Raw genomic sequence first — 14,261 nt, 5'->3', positions numbered from 1 at the left:
ATTATCAAAAACAAACAAACAAACAAACAAAAAACACCAAAAAACCAAAAAGGAAAACAGCAAGTGTTAGCCAAGACAGAGAGAGATTGGAACCCCAGTGCATTGCTGGTGGGAATATCAAATGGTACAGGCAGTGTGGAAATCAATTTGATAGTTCCTCAGAAACTTAAATACAGAATTACCATACCAATTCCATTCCAAGGCATTCATCCAAAGTAACTGAAGACATTACACAAGATACCTGTACATCACATTCAGTCAATCATACATAATAGCCAAAAGGATACCCAGGTCTCCATTAACAGGTAAATAAAGAAAATGTGGTATATAAAAATAATGGCATATTATTTAGCCTTAAAATGGAAATCTGAGCCAGGCATGGTGGCACATGCCTGTAATCCCATGACTCAGGAGGCTGAGGCCGGAAGATTACACATTCAAAGCCAGCCTCAGCAATTTAGCAAGTTCCTAAAAACTTAGCAAGACCCTACCTCTAAATAAAATATAAAAAATAAGGAGGCTGGAGTTGTGGCTCAGTGATAGAGCGCACACCTTGCACGGTGAGGCACTGGGTTCGATCCTCAGCACCACATAAAAATAAAATAAAGGTATTGTGTAAAACAAAATACATTAAAAAAAAATAAGGCTAAGGATACGGCTAAGTGGTTAAGTGCCCCTGGATCATATCAATCAATCAATCAATAAATAAAATGGTTAAAAAGGGAAAATTTGTTTAATATATATTTACCATTAAAAAAAAAAAAGGAAAATATAACTCATTTTAAAACATTAAAAGTTGACTAATCAGCCAGGCACAGTGGCACATGCTATAATCCCAGCAGCTCAGTAGGCTGAGGCAGAAGGATCAAAAGTTCAAAGCAAACCTGAGGCACTAAGCAATTCAGAGAGACCCAGGCTCTAAATAAAATATAAAAAAGGGCTGGGGGCGCTGGGGCTGTAGCTCTGTGGCAGAGCACTTGCCTAGCATGTGTGAGGCACTGGGTTCAATCCTTAGCACCACATAAATGAATAAAATAAAATAAAGGCACGCTGTCCATCTACAACTATTTAAAAAGGTGGGGGGTGGTTGGAGATGTGGATCAGTGGTTAAATATCTCTGGGTTCAATCCCCAGTACAAAAAAAAAAAAAAAAAAAAAAAAGGAGGAGGTAAGAAGGTAACTAACCTAACCCTGTTAGTGATGTATCTCAGAGGCAGAGTCCTTGGCTAGTGTACGTAGGTTATGGGTTCAATCCCCAGCATAGCAAATAAAACAAACGCTTTTACAAAGTTAAAGGAATACAAGCCCATTTAATTTCATCCCACATGAAGCCAGGTATGGTAGACTCTATATTCCAAAGATGACAACAAAAAGTATCTCCTGTCCCACATTATCTTCTGCATGTGGTAAGATACTCTCTTGTTAAGAGGTGGAGTCTATACCTCCATCCCCCTAAATCTGGACCAGTCTTGGGACTATTTTGACCTATAGTACACAGAAGAAATAAAAACTCTGTTAATTCCCAGGACTGTCCCTATTGGCATGCCAGATTCTGCTTCTTGTCTTGGGCTTTAAAAAACCTAATAGCCCACAAGAATCCCTGGCCAATAGCTTGACTGATGTCCTAGTCAAGAGCCAGTGCCAACTTGCCAGCCACATAAGTGAGGCAAATTGAAAGTAGATCATAAGCCCCACTGAGCCACCCTACTCAAACCCCGAATAAGCTACAAAGCATGAAACACAGAGTAGATATATATGTCAAATTCTGCCCAAATTGCAGAATTATAAGAAAATTAAAGAGCGTTGCCTCTAAATTCCAAAGTAGTACAGTACAAAGCCAGACAGCCAGAATACCTTCTTGATGAGGGTAATTCAAACTGTACCTGTTTCACATGTGTTCTAAGCCCCACATATACATAAAAATGCTGAAATTATATCTAAACTTACACAAAAATCCAATGTATGCCTATCTCATTTACTTTATCTCTAATATGATTGATGATCCCAGAAAGCTCAGTAAAAACTGAGATAAATAATATAAAACAATTCTAAATTACAGAGAACAAAGCAAATATTATCATTCAGATTATACCACAGAGCTTAAACATTACCTCCATGAAGAGACATGCAAGGGTAAGATGCTCTCATTAAATCCTTTAATAGACCATCAGCATGTTCCTGCTTATCCACAAATATAATGACAGATCCTGATTCTTGATAATGGCCTAGAAGCTCAAGTAACTTCAAGAATTTCTTTTCTTCTTCAATCACAATCTGAAAACACCAAATTACACCAAGTTATTGGATTAAAAATGCAAACACAACCTTTGGACAGAAATACTCATTTAGTGTGTGGTGAATACAAAATAATTCAAGATAATTCTATATTTTAAGGAAGGGCTAGGAAAATGCTGACTTTAACTGAAAAGCAAGTAAGTTAAAAAATTATAAATCTTTAGGGAATAAAAATTTTGCAAATATGAGCAAGCAATCATCTGTTTGCTCATCTCTTAACTTCATAAGTAATCAAAGATTAAGACAGGTGTGTTACATTTCTATCTACCCCACCTCTGATGAAAGAAACCAAAAAGAGTATTTTAAATAGTCACTTCCACATAACAGCACAGTCAAATACACCTGGCAAAATACTGAAGCCTGCAATGAATGCAGACCACTTAATTTTTAAAATTATCTATCCACCTCACAAACACTGATCCCAAAAAGATCATACAACCTGCCTACATATCAAGGAAACTAGGGATTTCCTAACAACAATACCCACCACTTGTTGCTCCACATCTGAGCAAACCACACTCCTGCCTCCAACCTGTACTTCAATGGGTTTACTCAAGATTCTACGAGCCAAAGCTTCCATAGCTCTGGGGAAGGTAGCTGAAAACATAACCGTCTGTCGATCAGGACGGACATTATCCACAATGCGCATGACCTGAGAAAACAACACAAATAAATATGGTAAATATAATAGACTCCAAAGCTTATGCAATGTTAAAGTTAAGTAGAAGAAACTTTTGAGAACAAATGTTTTTCAGTTACTTTTATTTATTTATTTATTTATTTTTGGTGCTGGTGATCGAACCCAGGGCCTTGTGCATGCAAGGCAAGCACTCTACCAACTAAGCCATAGCCCCAGCCCTCAGTTACTTTTTTTAAAATATATATTTTTAGATGCTGATGTACTTTTATTTTTTATTCATTTATTTATATGTGGTGCTGAGAATTAAACCCAGGGCCTCACACATGCTAGACAAGTGCTCTACCACTGAGCCACAACTCCAGCCCCATTCAGTTACTTTTAAAAAAGTATTTCAATAACTTTTAAACTTGTAACCTTAGAATATGACAATTCACTTTATTCCCCAATTTGCTGTTCTCCAACTATCTCAAGAAATAAAAATTCTACACACTTAGGCCAAAAGTCTAGATGCCATCTTTGACAAATCCTTCTCTGTCACTCATCTCACCAAAATCCATTAATAAATTCAGTAGTCTCATCTTCAAACTATATCTAGGATGCAAGGTATTAACCTATAACTATCACTGTTTTCCTTCATTTATTTAACTTATTTTTACTGAGCACTTAAGTGCCAGGCATTGTTCTAAGTGCTAGGAATATAAAATAATAAAAACACACAAAAAGCCATGCATGGTGGCATACCCCTGTAATTTCAGAGACTGGGGAGGCAAAGGATCTTAAGTTTGAGGCCAGCCTCAGCAACTTAGTAAAACCCTGTCTCAAAATTAAAAGGAAAAAAAAAAAAAAAAAACTAAAAGAACTGGGGATGTAGCTTAGTGGTAAAGTACCCCTGAATTCAACCTTCAGTTCCAAACATACATGCACAGAGTAGGAGAATCCTGAGAAGATGGCAGCATGGAAGTACCAGGTATAAATATTTCTGTCTCTCTTTTTTTTAATATTAATTTTTTAGTTGTAGTTGGACACAATACCTTTACTTTATTTATTATTTATTTTTATTCGGTGCCGAGGATCGAACCCAGGGCCTTGCATGTGCTACGCACGCACTCTAACACTTAGCCACAACCCATCTCTCTTTTGACAACTACTCTAATGGTAGAATCTGTCTGATGTGACTGTACTGTTGTTGTTTTTAATATTACATAGTTGTACATGGACACAACTTTTTTTTTTTTTTAATGTGGCACTAGAGAATCAAACCCAGTGCCTCACATGTGCTAGGCAAGCACTCTACCACTGTACTGATTTTTTGAGGTCTCAGCCCTGTACTGACTTTTTTGAGGTCTGAAAGCTTACAACTTCCAGGGGAAATCTTTGGAGGTAAATTATGAATAACTTCAGTTTTAAACACAGTAGAAGTCAATATTTTGTGCCCCCTACCCTATTGCAGGGGAGGTCCCCGAACATGTTCCTAGAGCTGACTGCATGTAGCTTTGGAAGTTTAGAGTTGCCAAGAAGGACCTTGTGTTCCAAATATCAAGGATCTGTGCTCTGATTGCTACTTTACATCACTAATGTATAAATAAAGAGACAGTGTCTATTGTTGTTGCACCCATCCCCCGAATTTACTGTGAGATCCTCTCCCTATAGCTCAAGTGACTTCCAGGCAATTTAAAGCTCAGTACCCACTTTTCCTTCCTTTTGTTGTCCTCCTTTTCCCCTTTTGGTACCCAAATATTTAATATTAGGACATTAAAAAAAAAAAAAAAACAGCTATTCAGGAAGCTGGAATTGGAACTGGAGTTCCACTTAAGCCTAGGAATCTGAGACTAGCCTGTCAACATAACGAGACTTTATGGCAAAAAAGAAAATAAAGATTAATAAAAAGACTAGGACATTCAAAAACAATCAAATACACAGGGAAAATAAGAAAATTCTCACACATGCTCAGGAAAAGCTACAGGTTCAGAAAATAAATAAGACGTTAAGTTTATGCCTCAGTCTAACCCTTGGCACAAATACAGCCTTTAACAATAAAAATAACAACAACAAAAGTAAACTCTAAGAAGGGAGAAAAAAATCTTGATTCCCAGAGTTACCACATTATTAGTTTCAAATGACCAGTTCTCAACAAAATCTTGCAAGACATACAAACAGGAAAGTATGGACCATTCAAAGGAAAAAAATTAATCAACAGAAACTGTCCATGGAAATGACCTGGTGGCAGATCTACTAGACAAATGCTTTAAAACAACTGTGTTGGAGATAAACAAACAACAACAACAAAAACAACTATAGGAGCTACTCATAGTAATGCATTCCTATAATCCCAGTGACTCAAAGGTAGAAGCAGGAATATCTCAAGTTGAAGGCCAGCCAGAGCAACTTATCATCAAGATCAAGACTATTTCTCAAATAAAACTTTAAAAGGACTGGGGATGTAGCTCAGTCACAGAATACCCCTCAGTTCAGTCCCCAATACCACATACACATACTCACACATCGGGAAAAAAAAAAAGCTTCAGGAAGATATAGAGAAAAATCAAGAACAACTCATTAACAAAATGCAAATATCAAAAACGAGACAGAACCTAAAAAGAAGAAGCTATAAAGTACAAGAAATGAAAAATTTACTAGTCATCTAGGCAGATTTGAATGCAGAAGAATGCATCAATAAACTTGAAGATAGGGTAATGGAAAGTATTAGATCTGAGGAGCAGAAAGTAAAAAGGTTAAAGAAAAAGGAAACATAAGGAACCCATGAGATACTATCAAGCAGAACAATATATCTATTATGGGTGTCCCAAAAGGAGAAACAAGAGAGAAAGGCAGAAAAAATTTTGAAAAATAATGCCTGAAATCTTCCTAAATTTGCCAAGCACAGTAGTGCTTACCTATAATGGTAACAACTCAGGAGGCTGAGGCAGGAGGATAACAAGTTGGAGAACAAGGCAACTCAGCAAGTCCATATGTCAAAGAAAAATGGGATTGGAAATGTAGCTCAGTGGTAGAATGCCCCAGGGTTAAATCCCTAGTACTACAAAAAATAAATTAAAAAACAAAAACTTCCCAAATTTAATGAAAAACATGACTTTAAACATTCAAGAAGCTAACTGAAGTCTAAGTAAAAGGAACCCAGAAAGACTCATTCGAAGATTTATCACAATCAAACTTTCTGACAGGACAGAAAATCTTGAAAGCAACAAGAAGCAGCTTGTCATATACAAGTAAACTTCAACAAACTATCAGTAGACTTCTCACCAGAAAACTCTGGAAGAGAGAAGGCAGGACAAAAAAAAAAAAAACCATTAAAACACTTTCAAATAAACAAAAGCTGAGAAAGTTCATGACCACTAGATCTGCTTTGTAAGAAATGCACAAGGAAGTCTTCAAGGTAAAATTAAAAAACACAAGACAATAACTTTCAGATACATGAAGTATTATAGAACTCAATAAAAGGAAATATGCAGGCAACTAGCTACAAATACTAATATTATCTTTTTTGGCAAGGGAACTTGGGATTAAACTAAGGGTGCTTTATTTTTTATTTTGAGACAGGGTCTCACCAAGTTTCCCAGGGCCTTGATAAACTGCTAAGGCTATGGGCTGTGGCTTAGTGGCAGAGTGCTTGCCTAGAGCACGTGAGACACTGGGTTCAGTACACAGCATCACATAAAAATAAAATAAAGGTATTATGTCCACCTACAACTAAGAAATATATATTTAAAAAAAAATAGACAAAGAGAAAAATATGTATATAGGAAATAAAAATATGTACATAGGAAAGTTATGTTAGATTCACTTCCATTGTTCTTCCCTTATCCTGTTCTTCCTCCCTCTCCCTCAATTCCCTTCCTCTACTTCACTGATCTGATCTTCTATTTTAATAGAACCCCCTTCCCGCAAAGGTTTTTTGTTTTTCCCCCTTTATTTTGGACTAGCTAATGCATATTAGAGAAAATATTTGATCTTTGACTTTCTGGATCTCTATCAAGGTAAATTTTTTCCAAAATATATATTGGGTTTTTTGTTTTGTGGGTTTTTTTTTTTTTTTTTTTGGTACTGGGGATTAAACCCTGGAGTACTTAACCAACTGAGCCACATCCTCAGCCCTTTTTATTTTTTGAGACAGGATCTAACTAAGTTGCTTAGGCTGGCCTCCAACTTGCAATCCTTCTGCCTCAGCCTCCCAAAATATTGGAATATAGACATGCACCATGACACCTGGCTCCAAAATACATATTAACATCACAGGGAGGGCTGGGAATATAACTCAGTTGGAAGAGTGCTTGCATCACATGCACAAGACCCTGGGTTCAATCCCCAGCACCAAAAAAAAAAAAAAAAAAAAAAAAATCACAGGGATCATTTTTGTCGTTTAAGAGTTATAGTTGAGATAATTATGCAGATGAGTAATTAAGCTGTTAATTAAGCTTCTAATAGTAAATGATTTTCTGGAGAATAAAGAAAGATATTGCACACTGTCTAAGCATAGAACAGAATGTTAAACTTTTAAAGGATCTTTATAACAATTGTCTATAAGAGGTAGGACTCATTTAATTTTAGCCTATGAGTGTGAAAGGAGATAGAAAGTAATAGGATGTTTTCAAAACAGCAAAGGTGATATTGATAAAGTCTCCTTAAGATGCTGAGGGTCCCACAAAGCTACTGAGGCTTATCTTGTTGGAATACTCCTGCCTTAGCTTCCCCAGAGGTTGAGATTAGAGGAATGTGCCACTGTGCCCCACGAAGAATATTTTCCTTTTTTTTGGTATCAGAGATAGAACCCAAGGGCGCTTATCCTCTAAGTCACATCCCTAGCCCTTTTTTAAGAGACAGGGTCTCACTGAGTTGCTTAAGCCCTCGCTAAGTTGCTGAGCCTGGGTTTGAACTGGTGAACCTCCTGCCTCAGTCTCCCAAGCAGGAGTATTTTCTTGGAATCTCTTTAGTTTCTTGGTTAGGCAGGCACAGTGACTTATGCCCATAGACTCAGCTACTAGAGACTGAAGCAGGAAGACTGCAAATTCAAGGTTAGCCTTAGCAATTTTACAACAGTGTCTCAAAATAAAAAATAAAAAGGGCTGGGGGTATATTTCAGTGGTAAAGTGCCCCTCAGTTCTCTCTCTAGTATAATACAACAGAAAAAAACAAAAACAAAAATAAAAAAACCCCACAAGTTTTCCAGTTCATCTATTGGCTTTAAGGGTGTGGCATGTTTTACAGAAAAGAATGTAAGTAGATTTAAGAGGAGATCCTAAATGGCATGTTTGCTTTTGCTAAGAATTTAAGAAAATTTGTGGAAAATAAAATGTTTACATTTAAGATAACTTTAATATATTTTTCAACCATTGAAAAGGAATAAGTTGGTAGGTGAAAAATACAGTATGCTCTTTTTAGTGCACAGTACCTGCAAACAACATAATGGTGACATTTCTGTTACTGCAGTCTGAGATTACAAATTTTTTATTAGAGCACATTGACACATTGCTATTCTTTTTAAGAAAAATTTCTACTACCTTTCAAAATGTGATTCCAAGGCTGGGAGTATAGCACAGTGGTAGAGTATTTGACTACCATGTACAAGGCCTTGGATTTAATATCTAGCACCACCAAAAAAAAAAAAAAAAAAAAAAAAAGTCTTTATAAATTTCTATCAGTGAAATCTTATACTAGACCAAGCTGCATGTAAGAGAAATATAAAAACCAGAGCTGGTCAAATGCTTTGAATCTTATTTATTTATTTTTGGGTACCAGGGATTGAACTCAGGGATGCTTGACCACTGAGCCACATCCCCAGCCCTATTTTGCATTTTATATAGAGACAGGGTCTCACTGAGTTGCTAAGCACCTAACCATTGCTAAGGCTGGCTTTGAATTCAATCCTCCTACCTCAGCCTCCCAAGCCACTGGGATTATAGGATTACAGGCATGCACCACTGCAACTGGCTAAACCTTAGTTTTTATGTTTGGAGAATGTAAATAACAACATGCTACCTAGATCATGAGGGTAGTTAAAAGCAGAAATTAAAAGAATTTATTTGAAAAGAAAATGTAACTAGAAAATATGAAAGTTTAAGATTAGTATTCTAATTCTGTTTATTTTTTCTTTTTAGTTATATGTGACTATAGAAAGTTTTACATATTATACTCACATAGAGTATAACTTACTCTAATTAAACCACATTCTTGTGGTTGAATGAGATGTTATACTAGTGGTGTATTCACACATGAACATAGGAAAGTCATGTCCAATTCTTTCTACTGTCTTTCCTCTTCCTATCACCGTTCCCTTCCCTTCATTACCCTTTGTCTAATCCAATGAACCTCTATACTTCCCCCCTGCCCCTTATTGTGTGTTAGCATCCACATATCAGAGAGAACATTTGAACTTTGGATTTTTGGGAATGGCTTATTTCATTTAGCATGACAGTCTCCAGTTCCATTTTCTAATTCTAGTTTGATTTATGATGGTTTTAGACTTCTAAGGAGTTGCCTGCATAAATACCTCCTAAACAAGTTTTATAAGGAATCTGAAACATAAATAAATATCTATTTTAATTCCATGTGTCCCTAACATACTATATTTCTAGGCAAAAAAATGTGTGTGAATTTCAGAAACCAGTTCCATTTTCTAATTCTAGTTTGATTTATGATGGTTTTAGACTTCTAAGGAGTTGCCTGCATAAATACCTCCTAAACAAGTTTTATAAGGAATCTGAAACATAAATAAATATCTATTTTAATTCCATGTGTCCCTAACATACTATATTTCTAGGCAAAAAAATGTGTGTGAATTTCAGAAACCACATAAACATTTCATTCTTATGGCAGTTACACAGTCATATTTACATTTCAAAACATTTAAGAAACTCAGCAATTACCTGTGGTTCAAAACCCATGTCAAACATTCTATCTGCTTCATCCAAAACAACGTATGTCACTCTTCGAAGATTTGTAACCCGACCTAAGATGAGAAGAAAAATAAAAACAAAAAGAAAAACTAAAAATCAGTCACAAGTCATTTTATGACTACCAAGAACTTAAAAAACTGTAAAGGGAACTAAAATGCCTGACTTAACCACAGGGGTAGGTTAGGTATCTTTAAACAGTGAAAAGAAATTTTGGTCTACAATGTCTTAATCTAGTGACAAATACTTTCTGACAATGGGTATATGAGGCCCTTTATTTTGTCAAACTCGTCTCTTGCATACCATCATAGGGCCTGAAGAACCTGTAAAATTCAGAAAACAGCCCTCTCCAAAACACATCATAAAACTAAGACTGAGATGAAGCATCGAGCCACATCAGCCATTATTTGACAGCATCACCTAGAAAAAAACATATTAGAGATTACAGCGTATGTGTGGAAAGCAAGTTCCAGTGCTAACTACTTCAGATGTAGAAAATTTCTCTTTATCTTACTTTATCATCTATTTTCCCTATATTTAGAAGCTCCTTAAATGGGCAGGTCAAACCATTAATGAGAAACTATTCAACATCATTAGGTAACTAACATATTACACAAAATCTTTAAATACAAAATGCATTATATAAATACATTTTTCTATTTTTCTATAAAAAGTTACAACTGCAATTTTACTTAAATGAGTTCCTACTGATTTAAATAAATGTTCCTGGCTTCTTAACCAGTGAAAGCTAAATACACAGGAATCCTTTTCCAAAGAATTAATAAAAGCACTGCTATCAACTGTTGAGTCAATCACCTGGCAAAACACATATAAAATAGTTATTAAAGATAAACCAATAAGGACAGATAAAGGAAAAAGGTAAATTAATCAAGATGAATTTCAGGAGATTTAATCAATGCAGCATTGAGAAAAAACAAGGGATTATTTAATCAGCAGTCATCCCAAAACTTTTCGTAGGCTATACAAGCACAATGACTTATCAAACCATTTCAATGTCACTTTGCCAACTTCATGTAGAATTAGAATTAAGTTCATACAGAAATTCAAGCAGAATGCTATTAGAAACATGCATTACTCGGTTTTTATTACCCTTGTATGTATATACTGAATACTGCAAAGAAATCTTTGAAAGCATTTTCATCAAAAAATTAAAAATGAGCCAAAATAAGTGCTTCCTAATATTTAAGTATTCCACACTAACATTTGCAGCCCCAATTAGTTTTGCAAGGTTGGGAACAGCATTAAATTACCTACCTTTGATGGTTTAAGTCTCGGAAGCCCAGTTCTATAAATCTTGAAGGGCCTTTCTCCACAGAAGTTAAATAATGTCAACAGTTTAGTAACAGTTTTGATAGGGAATAATTTAACAAAGCAATATGAGCTAAAAACATGCAATATTTACAAAAGGTAAAATTTCTTGAAGCTGCAATATCTTAATTTATCTAGTATTGTAAGATACTGCAAAGAAAAAAGCCTAAATTTTATAATAACAAATAAGATAATATATGTATCCTTTTAAAAGTAAAGCGAGGTGAAAAATGGATTCAAAATCTAAATGCTAAGAGATCAGATATAGTTGGTTCTGAAAAGAAATTTTAAATTAAATCACAAAAAAACTACTACTACTTATGATAATAAACTTGTTACAATACAAATTTTAAGATATTACAGCTTTAAGAGGAAACATAGAAACCCTTTATTGGTTTCTTGTATTTGCTTAAAAAAATGTATGAAATCCATAACTAAAACAGAACAAGAAAAAAATACCTCTGACTTACCACTGTTAGCCGCTAACATGTCAATCATTCGACCAGGTGTGCAAACAATAATTTCAGCACCTCTTTTCAGCTCAGCAATCTAATTAAAAAGATGAAATTTTTTAGTTGATCATCACTAATGCTTAAACAGATTAAAAAATCTAGTATCTGGTCCTTGCATGGTTCTACCAAGCAAAACAAGATCCGACTAAAACACTCTAAAATCTCCGACTAAATTCTTTGGAATGCAGGAGCACTACTAATGGAATATTTAAGAGTAGCATGACCACATGCTGCCATAAATTTGAAACCAATGAAACTAAAGAATTTTACCAATTCTAATTTACTACTGTCTCAAAACCATGAAAGGAAGATGAAGAGAGGTGTGTAAAACACAGAAACATATCAATGTTTCTAATTTAGGGTTACCACCAATTAAATTAATTTCATAAGTTACAACCAGTCATTTAAGTAATTAAATAGAATGAAAAATACCAGTGCCCTAAACATCACAATTTGGGGGTAGTAGGTACTGGGAATTGAGCTCAGGGAATTTTACCACTGAATTATACTTCCACCCCCTTTTTAAAAATTTTTTACTTTGAGTCAGGGTCTTGCTAAATTGTTGAGGCCGGCCTCAAACCTGTGATACTCCTATTTCAGCTTCCCAGTCACTGGGATTACAGGCAAGGACCACCATACTCAGCACATGATAAAACTTCTGTTTGATTTATATAAATGTAATATGCATGCATGTACCAGTTTATTTTAGAAATGTATTTCTATTTTTAAAATTTGTTTTCTAAATGCATTTCTTACTACAAAATGTGATCCAAAAAATTGACAAAGATGAACTCAGTAAATAAACCAAGTGTGGGCTGGGGCTGTAGCTCAGTGGCAGAGCATTTGCCTAGTACATGTGAGGCACTGGGTTTGATCCTTAACACCACATTAAATATAAACAAATAAAATAAAGACATTCATCTATAACCACAAAAAAATATTTTTTTTAAAAAGAAGCAAGCTCAAGTATTTAAAATAGCATTAGGATAAGGAAATCAAATATTCCCTGGTTTTAGTATTAAGAAAGAATTTTACTTTAAGTAAGTTCAGAGAATGCCACTTAAATTATATCTTATTATCCTGTATCTCAATGTATATTAGTTCAGTCTATGAAGTCTTGAAGAAAAAAAAAACCTGTTTTAACTTTGTATAATCGAACACTTCCAGGACTTATTTGATCATAGAACCCATTATTTTTTATTCTAATTAAACAAAATATCTGGGGTTGGGCTGTAGCTCAGTGGCAAAGCACTTGCCATACATGTGTGAGGCACTGGGTTTAATCCTCAGCATCACAAAAAAATAAAACAAAGACATACTGTCCACCTACAACTACAAATAAATAAATAAATAAAAATCTATCGCTACAATTCTTTAGAAGACACTTAGATAAATGCCAAGCCAAAGAGAGTCAAAATGGTTTAAATAATTCTTTCTAAAATCATTTAAGAATGCAGATGAAACTGTGATATTATGGCATACCATTCATCACCATTTTTCAAGATGTCAACAAGCATTAAAGACAATAAATGCCAATCTGGGAATCAGAAGACCTAGGTCCTAGGGCAAATTCCAGTTCTTATTAATCTAACTGGTCAACTTATTAAATGCTCTCAATACTTTGGTGCATGCCTATAATCCCAATAGCTCAGGAGGCTGAGGCAGGAAGATAGAGGGTTCAAAGCAAGCCTCAACAAAAGCAAGGATCTAAACAACTCAGTGAGACCCTGTTTCTAGATAAAATACAAAATAGGGCTGGGACGTGGCCTCAATGGTCGAGTGCCCCTGAGTTTATCAAAAAACAAAGATGGAAAATATTCTAACTTCCTTAGGCAGGAGAAGAGGAAGATCATGTTAACATAAAACTACTCCAAATTTTATATTTTTTTATTTATCTTTTTTTAAAAAAAATATTTATTTTTTAGCTGTAGTTGGACACAATACCTTTATTTTATTTATTTATATGTGGTGCTGAGGATCGAACCCAGGGCCCCACATGCGCTAGGTGAGCGCTCTACCTCTGAGCCACAACCCCAGCCCTCAAATTTTAAAAATAGAGCATTAACATAATCATTCTCCTACCACCCGGGCTTGTGTGAGGTGTGTGTCAGCTTGCAGTCACATGCAGTACCAGGGATTAAATCCAGGGGCACTCTAGTATATTATTTTTATTTTGAGACAGGGTCTCACTAAATAGCTGAACTGTAATCCTCCTGCCTCAGCCTCCCAAGTAGTTGAGATTATAGGTTTGTGCCACTGCATGTGACTCTCCTAGGTTTACTGAGGTATAATCAACAAAAAATATTATGTATTAGAGCTGGGTGGACCTTGCCAGTAATCTCAGCAACGTGTGGGGGAGGCAGGAAGATCACAAGTTTGAATCTAATCTTGTCAACTTAGTAAGACCCTATCTCAAAATAAACAATAAAGAGTTAGGGATTAGCCCAGTGGTAAAGTACTCCTGCGTTTAATCCCCAGGGTAAGTAAGTACATAAATAAGTAAAGCAAATGAATAAATATAAAAAGGACTAGAGATATAGCTTGATGGTAAAGGATCCCTGGATTCAGTTCCCAGTA

General features: G+C 35.3%; 1 protein-coding gene across 4 annotated transcripts in view; it reads right to left on the bottom strand.

Moving 5' to 3' along the window:
• DDX46 (DEAD-box helicase 46) overlaps nucleotides 1-14,261 on the bottom strand; it is a 63,759-nt gene that overhangs the window by 29,519 nt on the left and 19,979 nt on the right. For all 4 annotated transcript variants that reach the window (XM_081289476.1, XM_081289478.1, XM_081289475.1 and 1 more), the window contains 4 exons: nucleotides 11,643-11,721; nucleotides 9,817-9,899; nucleotides 2,783-2,947; nucleotides 2,112-2,274 (listed from right to left, as the gene is read on the bottom strand). In XM_081289476.1, coding sequence (XP_081145602.1) covers nucleotides 2,112-2,274; nucleotides 2,783-2,947; nucleotides 9,817-9,899; nucleotides 11,643-11,721 — 490 coding nt within the window. The remainder of the gene's footprint in view (nucleotides 1-2,111; nucleotides 2,275-2,782; nucleotides 2,948-9,816; nucleotides 9,900-11,642; nucleotides 11,722-14,261) is intronic.

This window comes from Spermophilus citellus (assembly GCF_964194105.1).
Source record: "Spermophilus citellus genome assembly, chromosome: 1".
Lineage (NCBI taxonomy): Eukaryota > Metazoa > Chordata > Mammalia > Rodentia > Sciuridae > Spermophilus > Spermophilus citellus.
This window is presented reverse-complemented; position numbering and strand designations above follow the sequence as displayed.